The sequence below is a fragment of the Adiantum capillus-veneris genome, chromosome 25, assembly GCF_014529385.1.
Source record: "Adiantum capillus-veneris isolate H3 chromosome 25, ASM1452938v2, whole genome shotgun sequence".
Taxonomy (NCBI): Eukaryota; Viridiplantae; Streptophyta; class Polypodiopsida; order Polypodiales; family Pteridaceae; genus Adiantum; species Adiantum capillus-veneris.
Genome location: NC_140955.1, coordinates 93,128,701 through 93,148,665, shown reverse-complemented (window position 1 = coordinate 93,148,665; position 19,965 = coordinate 93,128,701). Strand labels below are relative to the sequence as shown.

The window sequence follows — 19,965 nt, the reverse complement described above, 5'->3', positions numbered from 1 at the left end:
GTTTTATTGTTTTACATGGTTTAAAAATGACGTATTAATAGTAATTAGGACCTTTGAAAAGTGAGAAAATATTCTTGAGAAACCATAAGTTCTTAAGACATTGTTCTTTGGCAAAATGTGTTAAAATTCCAACTTTGGCATGAACCAATGGAAACTTTCTACAAAGACGTGTGAAAACTTGTAGAGTTCCCTCAATGCAAGCTTACAATTTTGTTTGTTGGCACTGCCCTTCGACAGAAAGAGTGTAAATAAGAGGGAATTTCAGCCCATGTACAGCGGAGCACCCTTCCGATTGGTATGTTTTATTTTCTCCTCTTTAATCTATACTCTCTCTCTCTCTCTCTCTCTCTCTCTCTCTCTCTTCAATCGGAGTAAAAGGCAATGCCAACGTCCGTCTCCAAACGCCTTGTTCTCAATTGTGACCAAAATAAATCACACGGAAGTTTGTGAATGGCAACCTAAGCAGGAAATCTTGACAAAGCAATGGGCAGCAATAATAATGGCAATGCTGATCCCAATGGTTCAAGTGATGGTCATGTTGGTTGTGTAGCTGGCGGCCACAACACGTGCATTGGTACTGTGAGAATAGCCACCGTAGTGCCTAGTTGTGATATAAGTCACCATGGTGGTGGCAAGGATGGTCAAGCAATGGCTAGGGCATACAAAAGACCAAACTCTGACATAAGACTTCAAAACTAAACAAAGTAGTCTTGCAACACATACTCCCATTGATATTATAGAAGGCAAGCATCTAATAATGTAGGTGATCATAGCTGAGCTTCTAAAGCAGTGCTTCCTCCACTATGAGAGATACCAAGGCAGAATAACAATGGCTCTTTGTATTTAAACTCTCTTGAATGTACAATCAACCCGGTAGCTCTGAAAGTTTCAGGTCTTCTCCAAGGGCATCTCCAGTGCTCTTGGTAAAGAAGGATGGCTCTATGCGCGTGCGCGTAGGTATACACTCAATTCACAGATAGTGGGCAAGAAAACATAAGCCGAAACGGAACTGTCTAATCTACAAGACCAAAGTCATTCCAAAAATGGGCCACAAACATAGCTTCTATGCTAGTGTTTTCACGAGCATAATCTTCAGACTTTTCGACATTATTGGCAGCTCTGCTGAAAAAAGGGATCAAGAATGTTACAGCGTAGTATGATTTGTGACCAGCAAATCTTCATAGCTTACAAGCTCTTTGGCATCACAAACTGCACCTCCTCGATGGATAAATGCTTGGGGCTGAAGCCTCTTCATCTACTCATCTGCCAGCACACATTAATCACACACTAGATCATATTTCTCACCAACGGAACATCCGAGGTGAATTAACTTCATGCCTCATAATCGAGTAAGAAAAACCCATAGGTTGTGCACGCCCAACCATTGGGCCCTAATAAATCCCTATAATTTGAGGTAAGCAGAAGTTTAAACGTACAGCATCTCACTTGTCCATGTTTCTGCCAACATGAGACTAACACGACTCGACAAAAACCTGCATACAATTTTTGGCATAAATGTGGTTGCAGTAGAGGTCGATGCAAGACACATCAACTCAATACCATCAATTTGGAGATTCAAAAAAGACATAGTTATGCCAATATGAAATACTTGATCCCCTACCTCTGTAGCAGCCAGAGTATCATACGGTTTTCCATCTCGGGCATCGATCACTCCGATTCCAGCTATCTTCTGGACACCTACAGCGGTGGCAACAAGAGACTGGAAACAAACGAGACACATTAGACTATCCCAATAACAAAATTTGTCTCTATATGAAGAAACATGGATTAATTTTATTTTTTATTGATTTTGGAAAGAACCATAGCTGACATTCTATCACTTGATCCCCCTTGGAGCGCTCAAAATGGTGCCAACCCCAAGGGGAGTAAAAACTGTTACAAGGATGCCCGTAGACAATTACAAGGCCAGTGGTCGAATTGTAAAAAACTGGAAAATCTTAAAACACACCAGGGGAAAAAACCCCCTCCTAATGACGGTAAAAAGTGCCCTGGCAACTACAGATTAATTTGTGTATATGTGAATGAACACACTTTGGACACTTACAAGACTAAGATCGGATGTCATATAAGGCTCCAATGAAGGGACAACCTGAAACACAAAAATAAAACAAGAGCTTATCTCAAAGGGCTAAACACTGCAGAGTCCTCTCATGAGGAGGCTCTCAGAGCATGTAAAGCATCTTTACACTAACCATTGCCCACAGACCATTGATCAGAATCGCTCCTTGTCCCTCGACCTCATCTTGAGACATAAACACTTCCAAGGGACCCACCCGTCTGTCAGTATGATTGCTTACACTCAATCGTAGCTGAATCATTTCAAACACGTTATGTGAGCAATTTAGTAGTTAAATATTCATAAATCAGCATAACGTTGAACCATGAAGAAAGCATACCAAGAAAGGCCTCTCAACAATGACCCGTGATGGCAATTCCAACACGCTTATGTCCACCTCCTTAAGGGGTACAGCCTGTCCCCAGCAAACAAACGGACACGTACTAAGCAAGTATAGAATCAGTCAAACTCTAACTCAAAAACCACAACAAAATTGCTTCAGCCTTCCAACAAGGAGAAGCTCTTGCAATCGGCACTTGCTACTTACGCTTCCCAAGATCTGCTGAGTCTGAAGACGACCAGGTTCACCAAGAGTTGTCCGCCACGTAATATCCAACTTTCCAAGAGTGTTGCTGTTCTCAACCCTCATACCAGCAGGTTCCTGAGGTTGTCTCAATTGGTAGAGATAATTACGAACTCCACCATTTGCTCTTATCAGATGTGATCTTTTTGACAGTGCTCTGCGGAGACTAATTTGAATCACAAACGAGAAGGATACAAAATACTTGTGGTGCTAGTTACTATGCATATATGATATGAAAGAAACAACGGCAACCATGTGGGCAAAGGAACACCTGAAGCAGTCAAAAAAACAATGGAGTGATGCAAAACTGCCTCCTACAAAGGAACCTCCTCCACTCCTGCTCTCCCTCTTGTAAAACCCCTGCAGTGAGTGGCACCTCAGTCTGGACTGAAGATTGCTCCAAAGACACTTGTGCTGGCTCAAGAGCAGTCTCGGACTGGGCCCCCATAGCAACCTCAGGCTGTAGCTCTGGCTAGACTAGTGGAGCCTCTCGTCCTGAACTGGCTCCCTGATGCTATACCAGGTTGCCTCATCTCCGATGACTACTCAGCATCTATTGCCGATGGCTCTAAGCACATTTTCTTACATCGCTTCAAGCATCAATCTCGGAAGCAAGCAAAGCACCTTCCTCAAGTTCAAGGACCAAGATATGTATAAAGCAGCAAGCTATGTGGGTGGACAAGGACTTCTTTACCGATTATTTTGATTTGCTAGCAGCCTATAAGGAGGCCTTGTAGCTCTGCACCTTTAAACAGAAGGGGATGCCGTACACATACTGTGTAAGTGTGCCAGGGGGACATGATGAGCCAAAGAGTGTCTACACAACATAGGGAATTTTGTATCACAGGACTTGCGTGTCTAGACAAGTCCATTAGATTAGGTTTCGGTGGTAGAAACCCCCTTTGCAAAGATGGCTTGTACGATGGCGAGTGCTGTTACGCTTTGGTGGACATCCTCATGTTGATTGTAATTGACCTTAATCCTACAATATGTGGGTTGAGCAGAAATGTATTTCCTTCCCGGGGGCAGGGGGTTGCCCATCTTCAACCCTCAATGTATCTCTTTCTTCTCTCTTTGGTTATCCTCATGAACATTTGTGATTAAGTTGACTCTTGAGTGGTGCGCATTACATAAGCACACTACATTGTTCGGGGCGCTTACACTCTTGTACTCTTGTTGCCTATTCACTCCACCAGCCCCATGCTGTTGAATACTAGAGAAACACGCTTGAGAGTCCACACATGGCTCACCTGATGAGCGCAAATCATGAAAACAGAAAGAAGCTGAAACAAGGGAGAGAACATTAAAGGAAGGTCGAAGAGCAAGAGTTCGCTGCACACACTCACTTTTCTACAGGATCTTGGAGATCGTCCTCGTTTTCTGATTGTATCACTGTCACAGTCCATGGAGGAGCTGGCTCAAAATGAACTTGATCCATGAACAAGTGGGCCTTCGTGTGGTTCTCAATGCAAGCCTCAAGAAACGTGCTGTCCTACATTCAGCCACAGAAAACAAGCTCAGACGGTCACACGTAAAGATCCACTTGGACAACAAGAAAAACGACAATTGCACCATACCTGAACAGTTCTGACCTGCGTCAAGTATAGCAAAACACCATTTTAGAGAGTCAGTATACCAATGCTTTAAAAAAACTTGACAAGAGCCTCTGGCAGAGGTCACAATACCTTTGTACGAACAGATAGGGGGTTTGCGGCTACGAACTTAAAATATTGAGGAAGATATTTGCGTTCTCCCTCAGGGTCAGTGTACACAGCCATGCACATTAGTCTGGAACCAGCAAATAGACTGCATAAGGCTACCTATTGTTGACATGAAATAAATATTGCATGAACAAATCTAAATTAGAAACCTCCTCCTCTTCAGTTTAGAATGCTTTAAGTCAAATGATACGCATGCATGTGCATAAAATTATGTTTGCATGTGATTTGATGTGTGCATGCCATTTCTGTATGGGTATTAGACAAATGCTAGATATACGTATGACTGTGTGTGAGTGTCTACGTTCACGCAAGCACCATACACAATGAGATAGTAGGCCCATTGAGTATGGGCCCACTACCTCATCAAGGTGATGAGTATGTAAGTAAAGCCTGATGTCGAGCTAGTGATAATCTCTAATAACAACCTTAGTGAAAGTGTTGATACAATTAAGATGCTTCCTGCACAAGTGCTCACATACATGCCTAATCACAGAGCTACCTGAGAAAAGACTAGCCCTTAACAAACACCACCTTACGATCAAACAACTTTCTTTAGAAATAGCAATTAGCAATGTTAATCGCTTGTAAAAAAAGGCTAAAGTTATCAACAAAGAGATTGTCGAGCACCATTGTGGGTATTTTCCATATCCAGCTTAGCATGCTTTCGCCTTAAAAGCCAATAACACTTCTTCAGATGATATACAAAGCATCAGGAAAGACATAACTCAGAAAGGGGCGGGCAGAGTGAAATAGAAGATACTGCTCAATGAGGTCACCTTTCTATACTTGAAATATTAATAAAAAAACTTCTCTCCATCAAAGCTACTGAAATTTTTCTCATGGCACCACGTACAAATTATTGAATGCATTGCACAGAATGTGATTGCCACATCATTGCAACTGCACACATTGAAGCTGATTTTCACACATCCAACACAAGGTTCTGTTTGCTGGCCCTGCAGGCCACCCATATGGATTTTCCCTCCTTTGATCTAGATTTTGAACCTATAATTAAATTTCTTGGAGAGTCTCCTATCATTGTACTTTTCCCTCCAAAAAGAGATGTTTGCAGCTCATTGTGGCAGGAGTGGAAGCCCAAATGTTGTTCAGAAAAAGTAGCACTTGAGCCCCAAAAATTTTAATTCGTTTGAAAGTTTTGCCATTTAGAGATGGTGTTTATAAGGCCATAAGTCAGAATGCATCTAAATTTGTTGCTCTGCAAACAGATGTTAAAATGATCTTCATGCTTTCGATACGGAGGAGCTTTGTTTAAAGAGAATTAAATACGTTTCTATATACAAACAAAGGTGTGTAAAAGAACTTTACGTGTGGGGTCCAAGTTCCTTGATATCATGTTCGATCATGAAGTCATGTCGCCCACCTCCTTTAACAGAATCCATTGGTGTTTTAGAATTGTCGGTAAGCATGATCCTTTGACGCTCCGTCTGAATTTCTGCCTAAAAAACCGTGTTATTGTTAGCATAGTGTACACGCATTGAATGAGAATTAATAAATGGTATGGAAGTGGATGAGAAGAAGAAAAATGCAAATAAAGGAAGTTGACGAACACAAAAAACATCATTGCATTTACAAAGGATAAGGCCCTTAAATACTTTTATGAAAATGAAGTTCTGAATGCTCTCTGCTGCTCAAGCAGCAAAATGACACACACACAATTGTAATTCCTGCATAACATGGCTGGGCCAACTCTAGACATAAAAAAAGGGACATTTGACCTTCCTTCTAGAGTTTGAGAAGGGACAAAGAGAACAGATGGGTAAGGCTAGACCGACTGAACTACCAGGATTTACAATCTAGGGCTAATGAATTGAAACCAGAAAGTCACCTGACAAGGGAGGTAAAAGAGAACAACTCCACGAATAGACTGAAAACAACAAACTTGAACTGAAAGAATACACAGAGACCAGACATAGTGGGGCCGAATTCACCACTTACTAGCACTAGCCCCTAAACTAGGGGCCCCTTGCGGTACTTCTTTTTACTAGCTCCAATGGTGTTGGTTAGAGCTGCTGGTGTTAGCCCACTCGCCAATCTTACAAGTGCTTTTGGCTCACCCCAGGCCACATATATCTAGGTAATTGGTCCTCTCCTTTACAGAGCTCAAAACCTCGCCAAAAGTCAACTGCTTCTAAAACCTAGTCACACAAAAGCTTTCAAAAGTCAATGCTTTGATGGGTGTAAATGCACACATTGTTACATGGTGCAGCATTTGCCTTGGACCCAAAATCTCAACTCCACAAGAAATCCTCCATTGCTGAAGTGATTCGTGGTTTCAAAACTTTGTGCATGCAACTCTTAGACCCCGATGGAGTCTCTCGAATTCCCAAATGGGAAGGAAATGACCATCGAGTCTAGGATCTAGAACGGAGGGGTTCAATCCGGTTCTTGTGCTTGTAAAAAAATTTCCCCATTAATAAAGATTCTCTTAAGTGGGGGACCTCACCATCTTTTGGTCCCCAACACTGGGTCAATCTTTTCCCTTCTCTCTCTGTGTCAGATTCTATTTATTTTCAGACTATTAATTGTCACAAAGTGATGACGTGGCATGCCCAACTGAAAGAGAAATGGCCGAGTGGACAAGAGGACTGAACCCAGAAGATGCCTACTAGCTTAAAGAACTTATGACCATGTCACAATCGGGAGTGCATAACAATATAAAATATACTCAGATAAATAGAATTTATCTCTTATTATTGAAGCCAAAGGATATAGAGAGAAATAGATAGAGAGAGAGAGAGAGAGAGAGAGAGAGTGAGAAGATCGACACAGTACTGGGGACCAGAAGATGGGCTGGTCCCCCCCCCTTAAAGAGAATTCTTTATTAGGGAGAATCTTTTTACAAGCACAAGAACCCGAGAAAACCCCTCCGTTCTAAATCTCTGACTCGATGGTCGTTCCTTCCCGTAAGGGAAATCCGAGAGACAAGCTCTCAATCCTTTTTTCCGTCTGTACTCGGAGTTGAGACTCCGCAGACGATTTCCGAATTCCGTTTCCGGAATTCCCAAGCGTAGGCCGAAGCATTCTCGCTTCTCCTTCGCGATGAAGTACCTGCAAACACACACGACAACAATTCGTATGGCGAATCCACAATAGGTACCTATCGCTCTTGCGCGAGAAAAGCGACTTCCGTGCTTCGTAGTCTCGCGATCTCTCGCGTCTTCTGGCGGCAGAGTCTTCTCTTGCTGGCGCTCGCCACCTCCCTTCGGTGAGGGCATGTGGTGCTTTTTTATAGCTCCTTCACCACGGCACGAATAGCTGCTCGCGGAGAGATCGCGGCCGTTTTTTTTTTTTTTTTTTTTTTCTGTTCTACCCGAAATAGGGAGAGAGAATTCACTGGCTGGTTTTGTTGCTTTATTTTCTAAGTGGCTGCCCACTTATTAAGTGGACGGCCGGCATATTTTTAAAATTGGTATGAACCTGCCCAAAAACTCAATAAAACCTTATAAGTTAAAATCAATGCTTTCACAGCACTTCCCAGCGTCCCTGGATGCAACCACATGCACGAATGCAATGCAACATAGATTCCTCGCGGGAAAGCGTTTGCTCTTCCCGGAAAACTCGTTCAAATTTTCCGCTTTTTAAGAAAAGCTTCTCAGAACCCATCTTTATTCTTGTGCTTGCGTCTTTACGCGTATTCCTCTTTCCAGTTCGGATTTCCTTTCGACTATGGATATCCCCTTTCCGATGCACCCGTCACCCACCTTGTGACGCATCAGGAATACCCATCACCCAATCCTTTCCTACCGAACTTACGGTACAATCCCCTTCACGATGCTCTGTGTCACCCATCCTATGACCCATCAGAGATGTCCGTTCCCGGATGGTCGAATACTTCTTCCCGATGCTCCCTGTCACCCATCCGATGTGACGCATCAGAAGTACCTGTTCCTGGTGGCCTTACAGATATTCTCGTTCACAGTGCTATCGTCATTACTTTGAATGACGCACTCGGAATACTCTGTACTCGAATGTCTCCAGTGAGAAAAACCCTCACTTAAAATTCCAATAATTCATTTAGAATTATTTTTCCTTGATGTTCCAAGCGAGAAAACCCTCTCACTTATAAATCCAATAATTCATTTAGAATTATTTTTCTGTCAGATAAAGCCAATTTAGCAACATCCCTCTCACTTATAAAATAAACAGTTGTCCTCAACTGTAGAGGTCCAAGTTCCAACTGAACTGCCGGGGAGAAACCGGAAAGATTCCAAATCTTGCTCAATGGTGAGTTGAGCTAGTCCTTTCTCAAAAGAGAACTTAAAAATTAAATTAAACAAAAATTCAAGAATTCAATACTTACCTTAAGCTTCATGTCCTTCCTCTAGTACCTCGAGGATATCCTTCACCATTCATCAAACTTACGAGTCATGTAAGAACTCGTCATTCGCGTCTTTCCAACAGATTGGAAGTTTCCTCATCCGAGAATCTGTTAACTCAATTCCACCTTCTCAATCCCGAGAAGAATAATCCTCCTAGAAATCAATCTAGGTATCTGTCTTTGCGCATAATCCTGCGCTGTTAGTCTAGAGGGTATTAAACCTCTTGTGTCCTCCCACATAGGGAATGCTCAAGTCATAGAGCATTAAGCTCGATGTCTTTCTTCCACAATTTGCGATCACCTTAAAGAAGGTTCTAGTTCCAGGCCGTCGCTCAACGTAGGCGGACGGTTCCAGGCCAAAGATTCCTTGTGCACGGCAGCACTTTCTTCCAATCGTTTCCTCCTGCGAGTTATTACCACCAGCAGTGATTTTCCGACGCCCATTAGCGTCTCTTCCTTACAAAATCATAAAAAATGATTCACCTTGCGAGCATCAATGACGACTTGCAAAATCTCAGGCAGATAGGATTCTAGCCATAGCATTTTCTGAACGTACGTTCAAACCCGGTTCACAACAGAGCGAACCCTCTTTGATTCTCAGGGATGTTCTCCCATATGTAATTCTTACCATTTTGAAACGGTTGGCGAACTATATTCTTACGAACATAATAGTTCGAATTTATTCCAGCAGCGTGTAAATGCTACTTGACCTGCTCATGGAGAAACATATACCGCAACCAAAAGTTGCTACTATAATGGTAAAAGCACATAGCATACTCAATGATCAACGACCATCGGAAAACCTCTTCTCCGTAGATTCCTTCTACCAAACACATCTCAAATAGAGATTCTCGTGTCGGAATATTCTTGCGCGCAAAAAGGCGCTCAAGAGAGTATAACAAACTCTCGTCCAGTTCCTTGGCATAGGTCTGCATCTTCGTGTGTTATCCATGTACTCAAAAGTGTACATAATTCTTAAGTTGTGTTAGAGTTTCAATGAACCTGGGAAATTACCTTCCCTTCGTAAGATCCTTAGAGCAAAGACGCTCAACTTGACGATCCCTTGGCTCGATCTTAGAGCAAAACCCGCTCATCAAATAATCTAGGATTTCAATCCTTGGATTCCTCGAGCACAGGCCGTGGTCGTCGCTTGTTCCTTCTCTCGTAAAGAGTGTTCATTCACTTGTGCGAAAAGCACTACCATATCTTCCCTTACCAGGTAGGGGGTGTGGGCTTAAAGAGTACTCAAGCTTCATGAAAGCTTTTCTTTGCTTGAAAACTCAGAATGGTTCCTTCATAATTTCCTACCCGCAATAGCAGGTAATCTGTTCGAGAATTACCGGATACCAGATCAATAGTTGACCTTCCGGCTAGTTAAGCAAACCAATTCACTCAAAAAACAATGTTTCGGTTTGATCCTGCTCTCATAAACACTCGAGAGTGGTAGTCCCGGTTAGACATAACCATATCTTGTGCAAAAGAGCAAACAAGCACAATGCACTTTATGATTTCCTCAAAGATGTAACTTTGATTGAAAACCTGCCCTCTCACCTAAAGTTCGAGGGTCTTCTATTCAAGAACTCAGGAGTTAGATTGAATTCCCTTACTCCAAACTTTCTGTGTTCAATGATTCCCGTCCCACTACGGGGATTGGATTCTATGTACACTAAGGTGTACACTTTCAGCTTTTATTGCTGACTCTACCATCTACTGCAAAGTATTTTGCAGATGCGTCTACAAAATTCGGGCAAAAGTCCTTTGTTGAATTTCTTCATCTTTCCTTCCGCAGAGAGGATCAAGAATGGACCTACCTTGGCAAGAGTGAACCACTACTTGCTTTGACTCGCTCGTGTTCCTATTGGGCAAACCAATCCCAATCTTCTTGAATGCCTTCCTCAAAGTGTAGAGGAAAAATTTGTCGAAAAATTCAGCCTTGAATTGAATCCAAGTCTTGTTGTAAGTTCCTTGCAGAGCTTTGGTATACCACCAAGTACTTGCAATCCCCTTGAGGTGTTTAATCACATGCCTCATCTTCCACACTTTTTTTTTTTTCAGAAATTGTTGTTTGCAAAGGCAACTTCAAACTTGTCGAATCAATGCAGTAGCTTTCGGAGCATCTTCCCTTCCGTCAAAAGTATCAAACTTGACTGGAAGTGTTCCTAGGTCTAGAGACCTTCTTCATATCCTTCCCGGAATGACGGGATTTCATGGCTATAGTTATGGATTGACGTTCATGGATATTTTCTGAATTCTGAAGGATCTCAAGCATTCCGCTCCTTGGATTCTCTAGGTTCTTCAGCATAATGCTCTTGTTGCCTTCTCAAAGAATCCCAAGTCTTGTGTTGACTTCTTGTAGAGAGAAAAAAAATTCCAACTCTGCGAGCTTTCTCCTGCAGGACTTAGGTTTCCGCCTGCTTACTTCTCTCTTGGCTTGTCATGGCTTCTTCCCGTATCTTCCCAGAGTCGTCCTCCTTTACAGAGAAAGAGAGGAGACCATGCTCTGATACCACTGTCACAATCGGGAGCGCATAACAATATAAAATATACTCAGATAAATAGAATTTATCTCTTATTATTGAAGCCAAAGGATATAGAGAGAAATAGATAGAGAGAGAGAGAGTGAGAAGATCGACACAGTACTGGGGACCAGAAGATGGGCTGGTCCCCCCCCCTTAAAGAGAATTCTTTATTAGGGAGAATCTTTTTACAAGCACAAGAACCCGAGAAAACCCCTCCGTTCTAAATCTCTAACTCGATGGTCGTTCCTTCCCGTAAGGGAAATCCGAGAGACAAGCTCTCAATCCTTTTTCCGTCTGTACTCGGAGTTGAGACTCCGCAGACAATTTCTGAATTCCGTTTCCGGAATTCCCAAGCGTAGGCCGAAGCCTTCTCGCTTCTCCTTCGCGATGAAGTACCTACAAACACACACGCAAACACACGACAACAATTCGTATGGCGAATCCACAATAGGTACCTGTCGCTCTTGCGCGAGAAAAGCGACTTCCGTGCTTCGTAGTCTCGCGATCTCTCGCGTCTTCTGGCGGCAGAGTCTTCTCTTGCTAGCGCTGGCCACCTCCCTTCGGTGAGGGCATGTGGTGCTTTTTTACAGCTCCTTCACCACGGCACGAATGGCTGCTCGCGGAGAGATCGCGGCCGTTTTTTTTTTTTTTTTTTTCTATTCTACCCGAAATAGGGAGAGAGAATTCGCTGGCTGGTTTTGTTGCTTTATTTTCAAAGTGGCTGCCCACTTATTAAGTGGACGGCCGGCATATTTTTAAAATTGGTATGAACCTGCCCAAAAACTCAATAAAACCTTATAAGTTAAAATCAATGCTTTCACAGCACTTCCCAGGCGTCCTTGGATGCAACCACATGCACGAATGCAATGCAACATAGATTCCTCGCGGGAAAGCGTTTGCTCTTCCCGGAAAACTCGTTCAAATTTTCCGCTTTTTAAGAAAAGCTTCTCAGAACCCATCTTTATTCTTGTGCTTGCGTCTTTACGCGTATTCCTCTTTCCAGTTCGGATTTCCACTCGACTATGGATATCCCCTTTCCGATGCACCCGTCACCCACCTTGTGACGCATCAGGAATACCCATCACCCAATCCTTTCCTACCGAACTTACGGTACAATCCCCTTCACGATGCTCTATGTCACCCATCCTATGACGCATCAGAGATGTCCGTTCCCAGATGGTCGGATACTTCTTCCCGATGCTCCCTGTCACCCATCCGATGTGACGCATCAGAAGTACCTGTTCCTGGTGGCCTTACAGATATTCTCGTTCACAGTGCTATCGTCATTACTTTGAATGACGCACTCGGAATACTCTGTACTCGAATGTCTCCAGTGAGAAAAACCCTCACTTAAAATTCCAATAATTCATTTAGAATTATTTTTCTTTGATGTTCCAAGCGAGAAAACCCTCTCACTTATAAATCCAATAATTCATTTAGAATTATTTTTCTATCAGATAAAGCCAATTTAGCAACAAACCACCAGCCGTGGGGCCTAAAGGCTAAAACCCTAAGAACCCAAAGCTTGAAATCTGGAGTTGATTTTCGTAAAACGCACTGACATGTGGGACCATACGGATTGTTCACGTTTTGCGTTGGTGTTTCCACGTGGCAAGATGTTCGGATTTCCGCAAATTACGTTGGCAGATTTTGCAGTTTTAAGCGCTAGCTTTTGCGAGCAGATGCTTTTGGGCTTTTGTGCTTTTGGGTGAAGAGCTTTTGGGGCTCTTCTTTTGGGCAACCCTTGTACTCTTTATAAGAGCCATTAGGGCCTCACTCTGCAAAGTCTGAGAGCAAAGACCCTTGGGAGTTATACCGTTGTGACACAATAAAAAACACCGGAAGGGGCGCCAACCTTTGAGACCAGTGCATCTGGGAACTGAACTCTGCCGTGCTCTCTCTCTCTCTCTCTCTCTCTCTCTCTCTCTCTCTCTCTCTCTCTCTCTTCACGTTTACCGTCTCATTCTAGATTAGCACAGCTCGACTAGCACAGACACCTGCGCATACCCGATATACTTTTACTTCAGAGACTCATTTTGTCTACATAGATGGTATCTACAAACGCTTATGATAGAGGATCCCAAGAGACCTTTTGGGGAGCTCACTAATATATTGAAAGAGACACTACGTGTCACAAACGGGAGCGCATAACAATACAAAATACATTCGAATAAATAGGATTTAATACTGAAGCCAGAGGATATAGAGAGAAATAGATAGAGAGGGAGATAGAGAGTGAGAAGATCGACACATTACTGGGACCAGAAGATGGGCTAGTCCCCCCGTAATAGTATCTTTATTACTGAGGAGAAGTCTATACAAGCACTTGAACCGAACGTATTACCACGCTCGTTCTAGAATAAGACTTGATGGTTCCCAGAAGCCGAGGCTTCCTATTCCTAGAGCAAAACCCTATTCCAAGGAACTTCCGTTCCTTATTCCAAATCCTCAAGAATCAAGGTTCTCACCTCTGGATCTCACCTTCCAGACTCGAGGCATGGCATCCCTGCAACTCTTTTCTAACTCTGTTTCCAGAGTCCTCTTCTCGCAAAACAACTCTACTTTCCCGGACACGAAGTCCTTACTTGGGAATCTCAACTTCCAGATCACAACTCGAGAGACTACCTCTCTCCGATCCGTGGATCTACTTCCCCAACTTGGGTACGAAACCCTTGGGCTGATCTGGCTCTAGTTCCTAAGAGCGCTTTCTCGTGCAGAGGCTCATGCCTTCCTCTGCTCCTACTCCCTCACTAAGAGGAAGTAGGCCTGCAAACAAATACTCAGAGTTCATAACCTGAAAATCGTTACCTACGCTCGAAACGCAACTCAGTTCTCGAAAAGCAATTCCCCGGAAGAGATTTCTACATAGAAAATCCTCTCTTCCAATCCTACACACAAAAGAGGTGTGTTCTCGGGTTCCTTCTCGTAAATCAGCCCCGTCTACGACGTTTATGGGCTGAAAACAGAGAAAAACAGCAGCTTTTTGCAATGGAAACACGCTCCGTAGGCACTTCTTCGCGAGGGAACTCGCGCACTCGGTCTTGGCGACATTTGGTACACTTGGGGCAGCCATGAGCATCACCGGCAACGTCTTCTTTGCGGATGAAATCTGCAGCAGCATCTCCTTCTTGCAAAAACTGATCCTCCCCTTTCAGTGAGGGCATGTGATGCTTTTATAGCTCCCGGCCACGGGCACCAATAGCTGCTCGCGTAAAGATCGTGGCCGTTTTTTTTTTTTTTTTTTTTTTTTTTTTTTTGCGCTATTCTGCAAGAAAAAGAGAGAGAGAGAGAGAGAGAGAGAGAGAGAGAGAGAGAGAGAAAACGTTGGTTGATCTATTGCCTTATTTATCAGATGGTTGCCCACTTATTAAGTGGGCGGCCGGTGTATTTTAAAAATAGTCTGAATCTGCCCAAAAACTCAATAAAACCTTATAAGTTAAAAACAATGCTTTCATAGCACTTCCCAGGCGTCCCTGGATGCAATCACATGCACAGTTGCAATGCAGACATAGACTTCCTCGCGAGAAAGCATCTGCTTTCCCGAAAAGCAATCCCGCTTTCTCAAGAAGCATCTATTTTTCCTCAAAGTTTTCTTTGAACCCATCATTCAAGTGCTTGCTTTTCCTTGTGCACAATTCTAACACAGTTCGGAATTTCCTCTCAACTATGAATATCCCCTTTCCGATGCACCTGTCACCCACCTTGTGACGCATCAGGAATACCATCACCCAATCCTTTCCTACCGTACTTCCGGTACAATCTCCTTCGCGATGCTCTATGTCACCCATCCTATGACGCATCAAAGATGTCCATTCCTGGATGGTCAGACACTTCTTCCCGAGTATCTTCCCGATGCTCCCTGCCACCCATCCGATGTGACGCATTAGAAGTACCCATTCCTAGTGGCCTTACAGATATTCCCTTTCACAGTGCTCTCGTCATTACTCTGAATGACGCACTAGGAATACTCTGTACTCGGAGGTCTCCAGTGAGAAAAACCCTCTCACTTAAAATTCCAATAATTCATTTAGAAATATTTTTCCTTTGCGTTCCAAGCAAGAAAAGCCTCTCACTTATAAATCCAATAATTCATTTAGAATTATTTTTCTGTCAGATAAAGCCAATTTAGCAACATCCCTCTCACTTATAAACAGTTGTCCTCAACTGTAGAGGTTCAACTGAACTACCGGGGAAAAATCGGAAAGATTCTAAATCTTGCTCAATGGTGAGTTGAGCTAGTCCTTTCTCAAAAGAGAACTTCAAAATTAAATTTGAAAAAAAATCAATAATTCAATACTTACCTCACCGGTTCATGTCTTTCCTCTAGTACCTCGAAGATATCCTTCACCATACGAGCCATGTAAGAACTCGTCATTCGCGTCTTTCCAACAGATTGGCTGGAATCTCTAACAACCAATGAGTACTAATTCTCTATGATCCTAGATCTACAAACAACTTCATCTCTCTTGATACCATAGAGCGTTTGTGCCTTACACTTGATTAGTTGGGCACTCCAATCACATCCGGATTTGCATTTCAAGGGTTGACTACCAATTCAACTCCTGTGCAAGGACAACTTAATCTTCGGATTGGCAAGAACAAAGATCGAGAATCATTTTTGATGGCACCCATCGAAGGATGTGACATTTGAACGGTACAAGAACTGTTTCACTAAAACTCTTCCAAATAACCTACCTCCAAAACCTCCTTTTAAACTCAGATTTTGGCAGTGCATGTTGGAGAAAAGAAGCTGAGGCCGCGTTGACCCAGCAATTGTTCGCTACGTTCAATTGCTACAAGTTTACAATCGAAGGTTGCTTTCGGAGTCGCACAACATGTGACAATTTGTATCTAAGTTCTATCAATGTTTGCTTTAGTCTTCATGTTTTGCACGTACTCTACCTTTGAGGCTGGAGCAAGGAAGCTTCAACCTACGCTCGAAGGATTCCAAAAACAGAATCCCAAACGGTTTGCAGAGCTCCCATGCTATGAGAGCAAACTAGAAAGTATCTAAGTAGAGATCTAGTCTCTCGAGTTCCCGAACGAGAGGGAAAATGACCGTCGAGTCTGAGATCTAGAACGGAGAGGTTCACTCCGGTTCTTGTGCTTGTAAAAGATTTTCTCTATTGATAAAGATTCTCTTTTGGGAGGGAGGGGGATCAGCCCATCTTTTGGTCCCAACACTCTCTCGATCCTCTCTCTCTCTCTCTCTCTCTCTCTCTCTCTCTCTCAAATTCTATTTATTTTCAGCCTATTAATTGTTCGTGTGCGTTCCCATTTGTGATACTGCATCTCATGGTTGTATGAGCAACTTTTCTTTACAAATGAAAACATCCTGTTTTATCATTCTCTTTATCAACATGAGGTGCCCTATCCAAAGTCATTTTTCTATTAAAATGACCCTACCCCCAATCACTCTTCTACAAAAATGACCCCGTCCCCCTCGTATTGTCGTAGACCTTGTCATTGATCACTAAATCTCATTATAGCAGTAGCTTTATTGCTCTTTTTCATTATTTTGTCTCTCTCCCTTTGAGTTCATCGCCAAATCTTGTGCTCCGATTATGGATTTATGACCTTTTTGTCTCCTTCCCTTCAGATTTTCAAATTAAGTATCAATACTACTTGTCTTTTTTTCATGAGCAGATGAACATTCTGACTTTTTTGTCCAATTAGCAAGATGGCTGCTATTCTTTGAACATAATTGGATGGTAGAATGTGTGTAAAAGACGATGAATTTGATGGAGCATTCTTACCTTGATAACAACATCCCGTACATCATATCTTGTGTGATTGGCGACGCTAATGTAGCTACAAAAGGTTTCACCAAGGTAAATGGAGCTGCAAGAACGAGAAGTAGAGGTTAGTTCAAGCTCCATTTACTTGCAAGGCTCACGTAGATGTCATTGCGTTTTGTTGAGGAGGATAAAAGATGCAGGATTGGAAGCATACCCAAAGGCCTGGGGAAGAACAAGAAGGCCTGTGAGGCCCATGGCATCAGAGGGTTCTTCGAGTTCCAATCTGCGCCAGTATCCATCCTCTTTTGCAGTAAAGGAAGGGGAGGAGAGCAAAGAGGAGAATTGAAGGGCAGATGGCGGATGCTGCAGAAAGTCTTCTCCTACCATGAGATCAAGGGGATCTATCCGCATGGGCAAATCCACCTGAAAGGCCGGCCTGCACAGCCTCATTACCCTAAAGGCCAGCGAATGCCCGCTACCTCCACTCATCGCTATCTTCCTGCTTGTGTGCGCCTGTGTTTTCACAAGCTCCTGAGAAGACCAGTGGTCATGGCCTCATAAAAAATTTCCACGTGGGCAGTTATGTCTAAATGTCCAGGGGAGCAAAGACTCAAGAGCTACGATAGTATCTAACTAGGTTAGTATGTGACCTGGGGATGCTGAGACCAAGAAGAAGATGCTACAATCTTGATAAATATCTTTCCTCCTCTCGAGGAAACATTCAAGTAGTCTCTATGTATGAGTGCTTCATTGTGAAGCTCATGACATCAAAAATATTTTTGAGGGGTATTATGGTTTTCCATCGTCTATCGTATTTCTTTCAATCAATTAATCATTTGTAATGTAAAGTCAACTTCTTATGACAATGAAAAGTGCAAAGACAATTGAACCACAACTAAAGTATGTGACCAATAGTGGTACATAGCAGAAAATACTCCCATCAATGCCATTGAACCTCTTAAATCTATGGCGGAACTTTAGTTTTACTCACTCATTTATGCATACAAAGTAAACTAAAAAAGCATTTGTAATGGTTGCAATTTACGAAAGCATCTGCAACACAAATATAAAAATCTAAAAGAAAAGGCAACGCCTAATTTTGACATTCTCAATGTTTTTTTTTTTAAACAAATAAGTTCAAATGTGATGCCAATGGACCTTCAACAAAATATGTAATTCATACTATATTCCATGCAAAATACCAAAACTATTAGAGAACGAATGAAACAGGCAGTGGCATACCATTATCATACAATGGATGCCTTGGTGGAGTCGCAGTTGGTGGCAGATAATAACAGTAGCAATAGCCAAATTCCTTATACCTATCATGCATTGTCCAACCTTCTTGCAAATGAAATCCCACAAACTCTATCGTCCACCATTCATTTGATTCTTCCACAAGGTTTACATCATATATTCCTTGTGGATGCACATCATAATGTTCAATAGACTACTCCATGATTTCCAATGCAAAACATTCCATAGGAGGAACTCTACTGCTTACAAACATGAGACAAACTTCAACCATATACATATCATCATTGCACCCAAAGACCTACTAAAAATAATATAACATGCATTACCCTTGTCTGGAGTCATCTACAATGGTCATGACAATCTCATGGGGTTTGAAAGGCGCTACCCAATTATTTGGGACTGTAGAAAACATACCAATTCTACAAAAGTAAAAAAAATTCTATCGTAATTCCAAAGACAAATGTTACAAAGAGATTCAAACAGTATAAAAAATAACCTGGAATCTATCGAGCTTCTAAGTACATCATCTCGACCATGAAGCTCACCTTATCAAAGAGTGCCATATCCTAAGCATGCAAACACAGATATAGTACTTGAAGCCTCTTTTTTAATGACCTTACATTTTTCAACTCACAAAGGTAGTACTTCACATTGTTTTGATACAAAGATCATCTAAACCAAAACCTAAAATATTAGGCTAAGTAAAATCTACACGTTTATGTGATGCACACAAAGCAACATGACCATAATGCCAAACAAAAAACATGGTCATTACATAACTCTACCAACACAGTTCAACGCAGTGTATGCTTTAGTACATTACACAGAAGTAAGTGCTTGAATTATTCATCGTAGCCACCAAGAATAAAGGCACTTATATGGTACGGGCATCAGAAGCTCGAGCCATCTTTGTTATAATCACATTCATTCGGTTCAAGTGGACTTTGAGCCTTGTCACCTCTCCTACAAGAGCACGAACATGCTCCTTAAGTGCATCAATCTGAATTTGGTATTCCCTATCGGTCAAGTATGAGTTTTGTACCGATTCAAATTGTTGTTGCTCTAGGCGTACCAGCATGTCAAACTGGTTCTGCTCAATGTGAGTCATTTCCTCATCAAAACGTTGTGTACATAAATGCACCTCATTCCGAAGTTGTGAAAATTGTTGGCCATTGGTTTGTTGAGTCACATCCAAAAGAGCCTCTAAGTGCCTTTCAAATTCCAACTGCCTACACTCAACTCGAGCAAAGAACTCCCGCATTGCTACCAAGAGTTGCTCAATCCCATCATGTACCACTGGATGAGCAGAAGAAGATCCAACAATGTGAGCACTTCTCTTTGCTGCTCGAACATTGGAAATCCTTGGAGGAGTGGCCTCAATTCCATCGGATCCAGTCTCAACGATGACGTTGGTATTAGTGTTTTCCATAACTATACCATTAAACATCTCATCACAATGCATACAAAAGGTAATCTATGTTTTAACTATGTCATAATAATCAATATCTAATTCTCCTAAATGATTTTCTCATATTAAACTGATCATTTAATGTGGGGAAGGCCAGGGGAGAAAAAGCTAGAATATTGGTTAAGCTAGCAGACCAGCCACAGTAGGGATCCAAAGGGGGGGGCATCTGCAAAAGAGCCATGTGCAACAATGGGCTAAAAAGACCCTAAGGTTCAGCCCATTAAGACTTCCAAAATGCTAAGGTTCCAAAATTCAAAGGTTGT

The 19,965-nt window shown here is 42.4% G+C and overlaps 1 protein-coding gene across 1 annotated transcript; it reads right to left on the bottom strand.

The window, feature by feature from the left end:
• Window positions 1-705: 705 nt before the first annotated feature.
• LOC147425299 (trafficking protein particle complex subunit-like protein) lies at window positions 706-17,596 on the bottom strand. The gene is made up of 13 exons (XM_086500410.1): window positions 17,192-17,596; window positions 16,996-17,080; window positions 5,708-5,838; window positions 4,346-4,448; window positions 4,238-4,252; window positions 4,007-4,152; window positions 2,625-2,817; window positions 2,418-2,492; window positions 2,214-2,330; window positions 2,066-2,110; window positions 1,622-1,720; window positions 1,437-1,493; window positions 706-1,263 (listed from the first exon to the last, which is right to left on the bottom strand). The coding sequence occupies exons 1-12, from the start codon at window positions 17,464-17,466 to the stop codon at window positions 1,473-1,475; spliced, it is 1,305 nt and encodes a 434-aa protein (XP_086356536.1). The 5' UTR covers window positions 17,467-17,596; the 3' UTR covers window positions 706-1,263; window positions 1,437-1,472.
• Window positions 17,597-19,965: the final 2,369 nt, after the last annotated feature.

Coding starts and splice junctions, on each gene's coding strand:
- LOC147425299 (XM_086500410.1), bottom strand. CDS start 17,466: ATGAGTGGAGGTAGCGGGCATTCGCTGGCCTTTAGGGTAATGAGGCTG. Junction 2,111..2,213: donor TCAATGGTCTGTGGGCAATG/GTTAGTGTAAAG, acceptor TTTGTGTTTCAG/GTTGTCCCTTCATTGGAGCC. Junction 1,494..1,621: donor ATACTCTGGCTGCTACAGAG/GTAGGGGATCAA, acceptor AATTGTATGCAG/GTTTTTGTCGAGTCGTGTTA.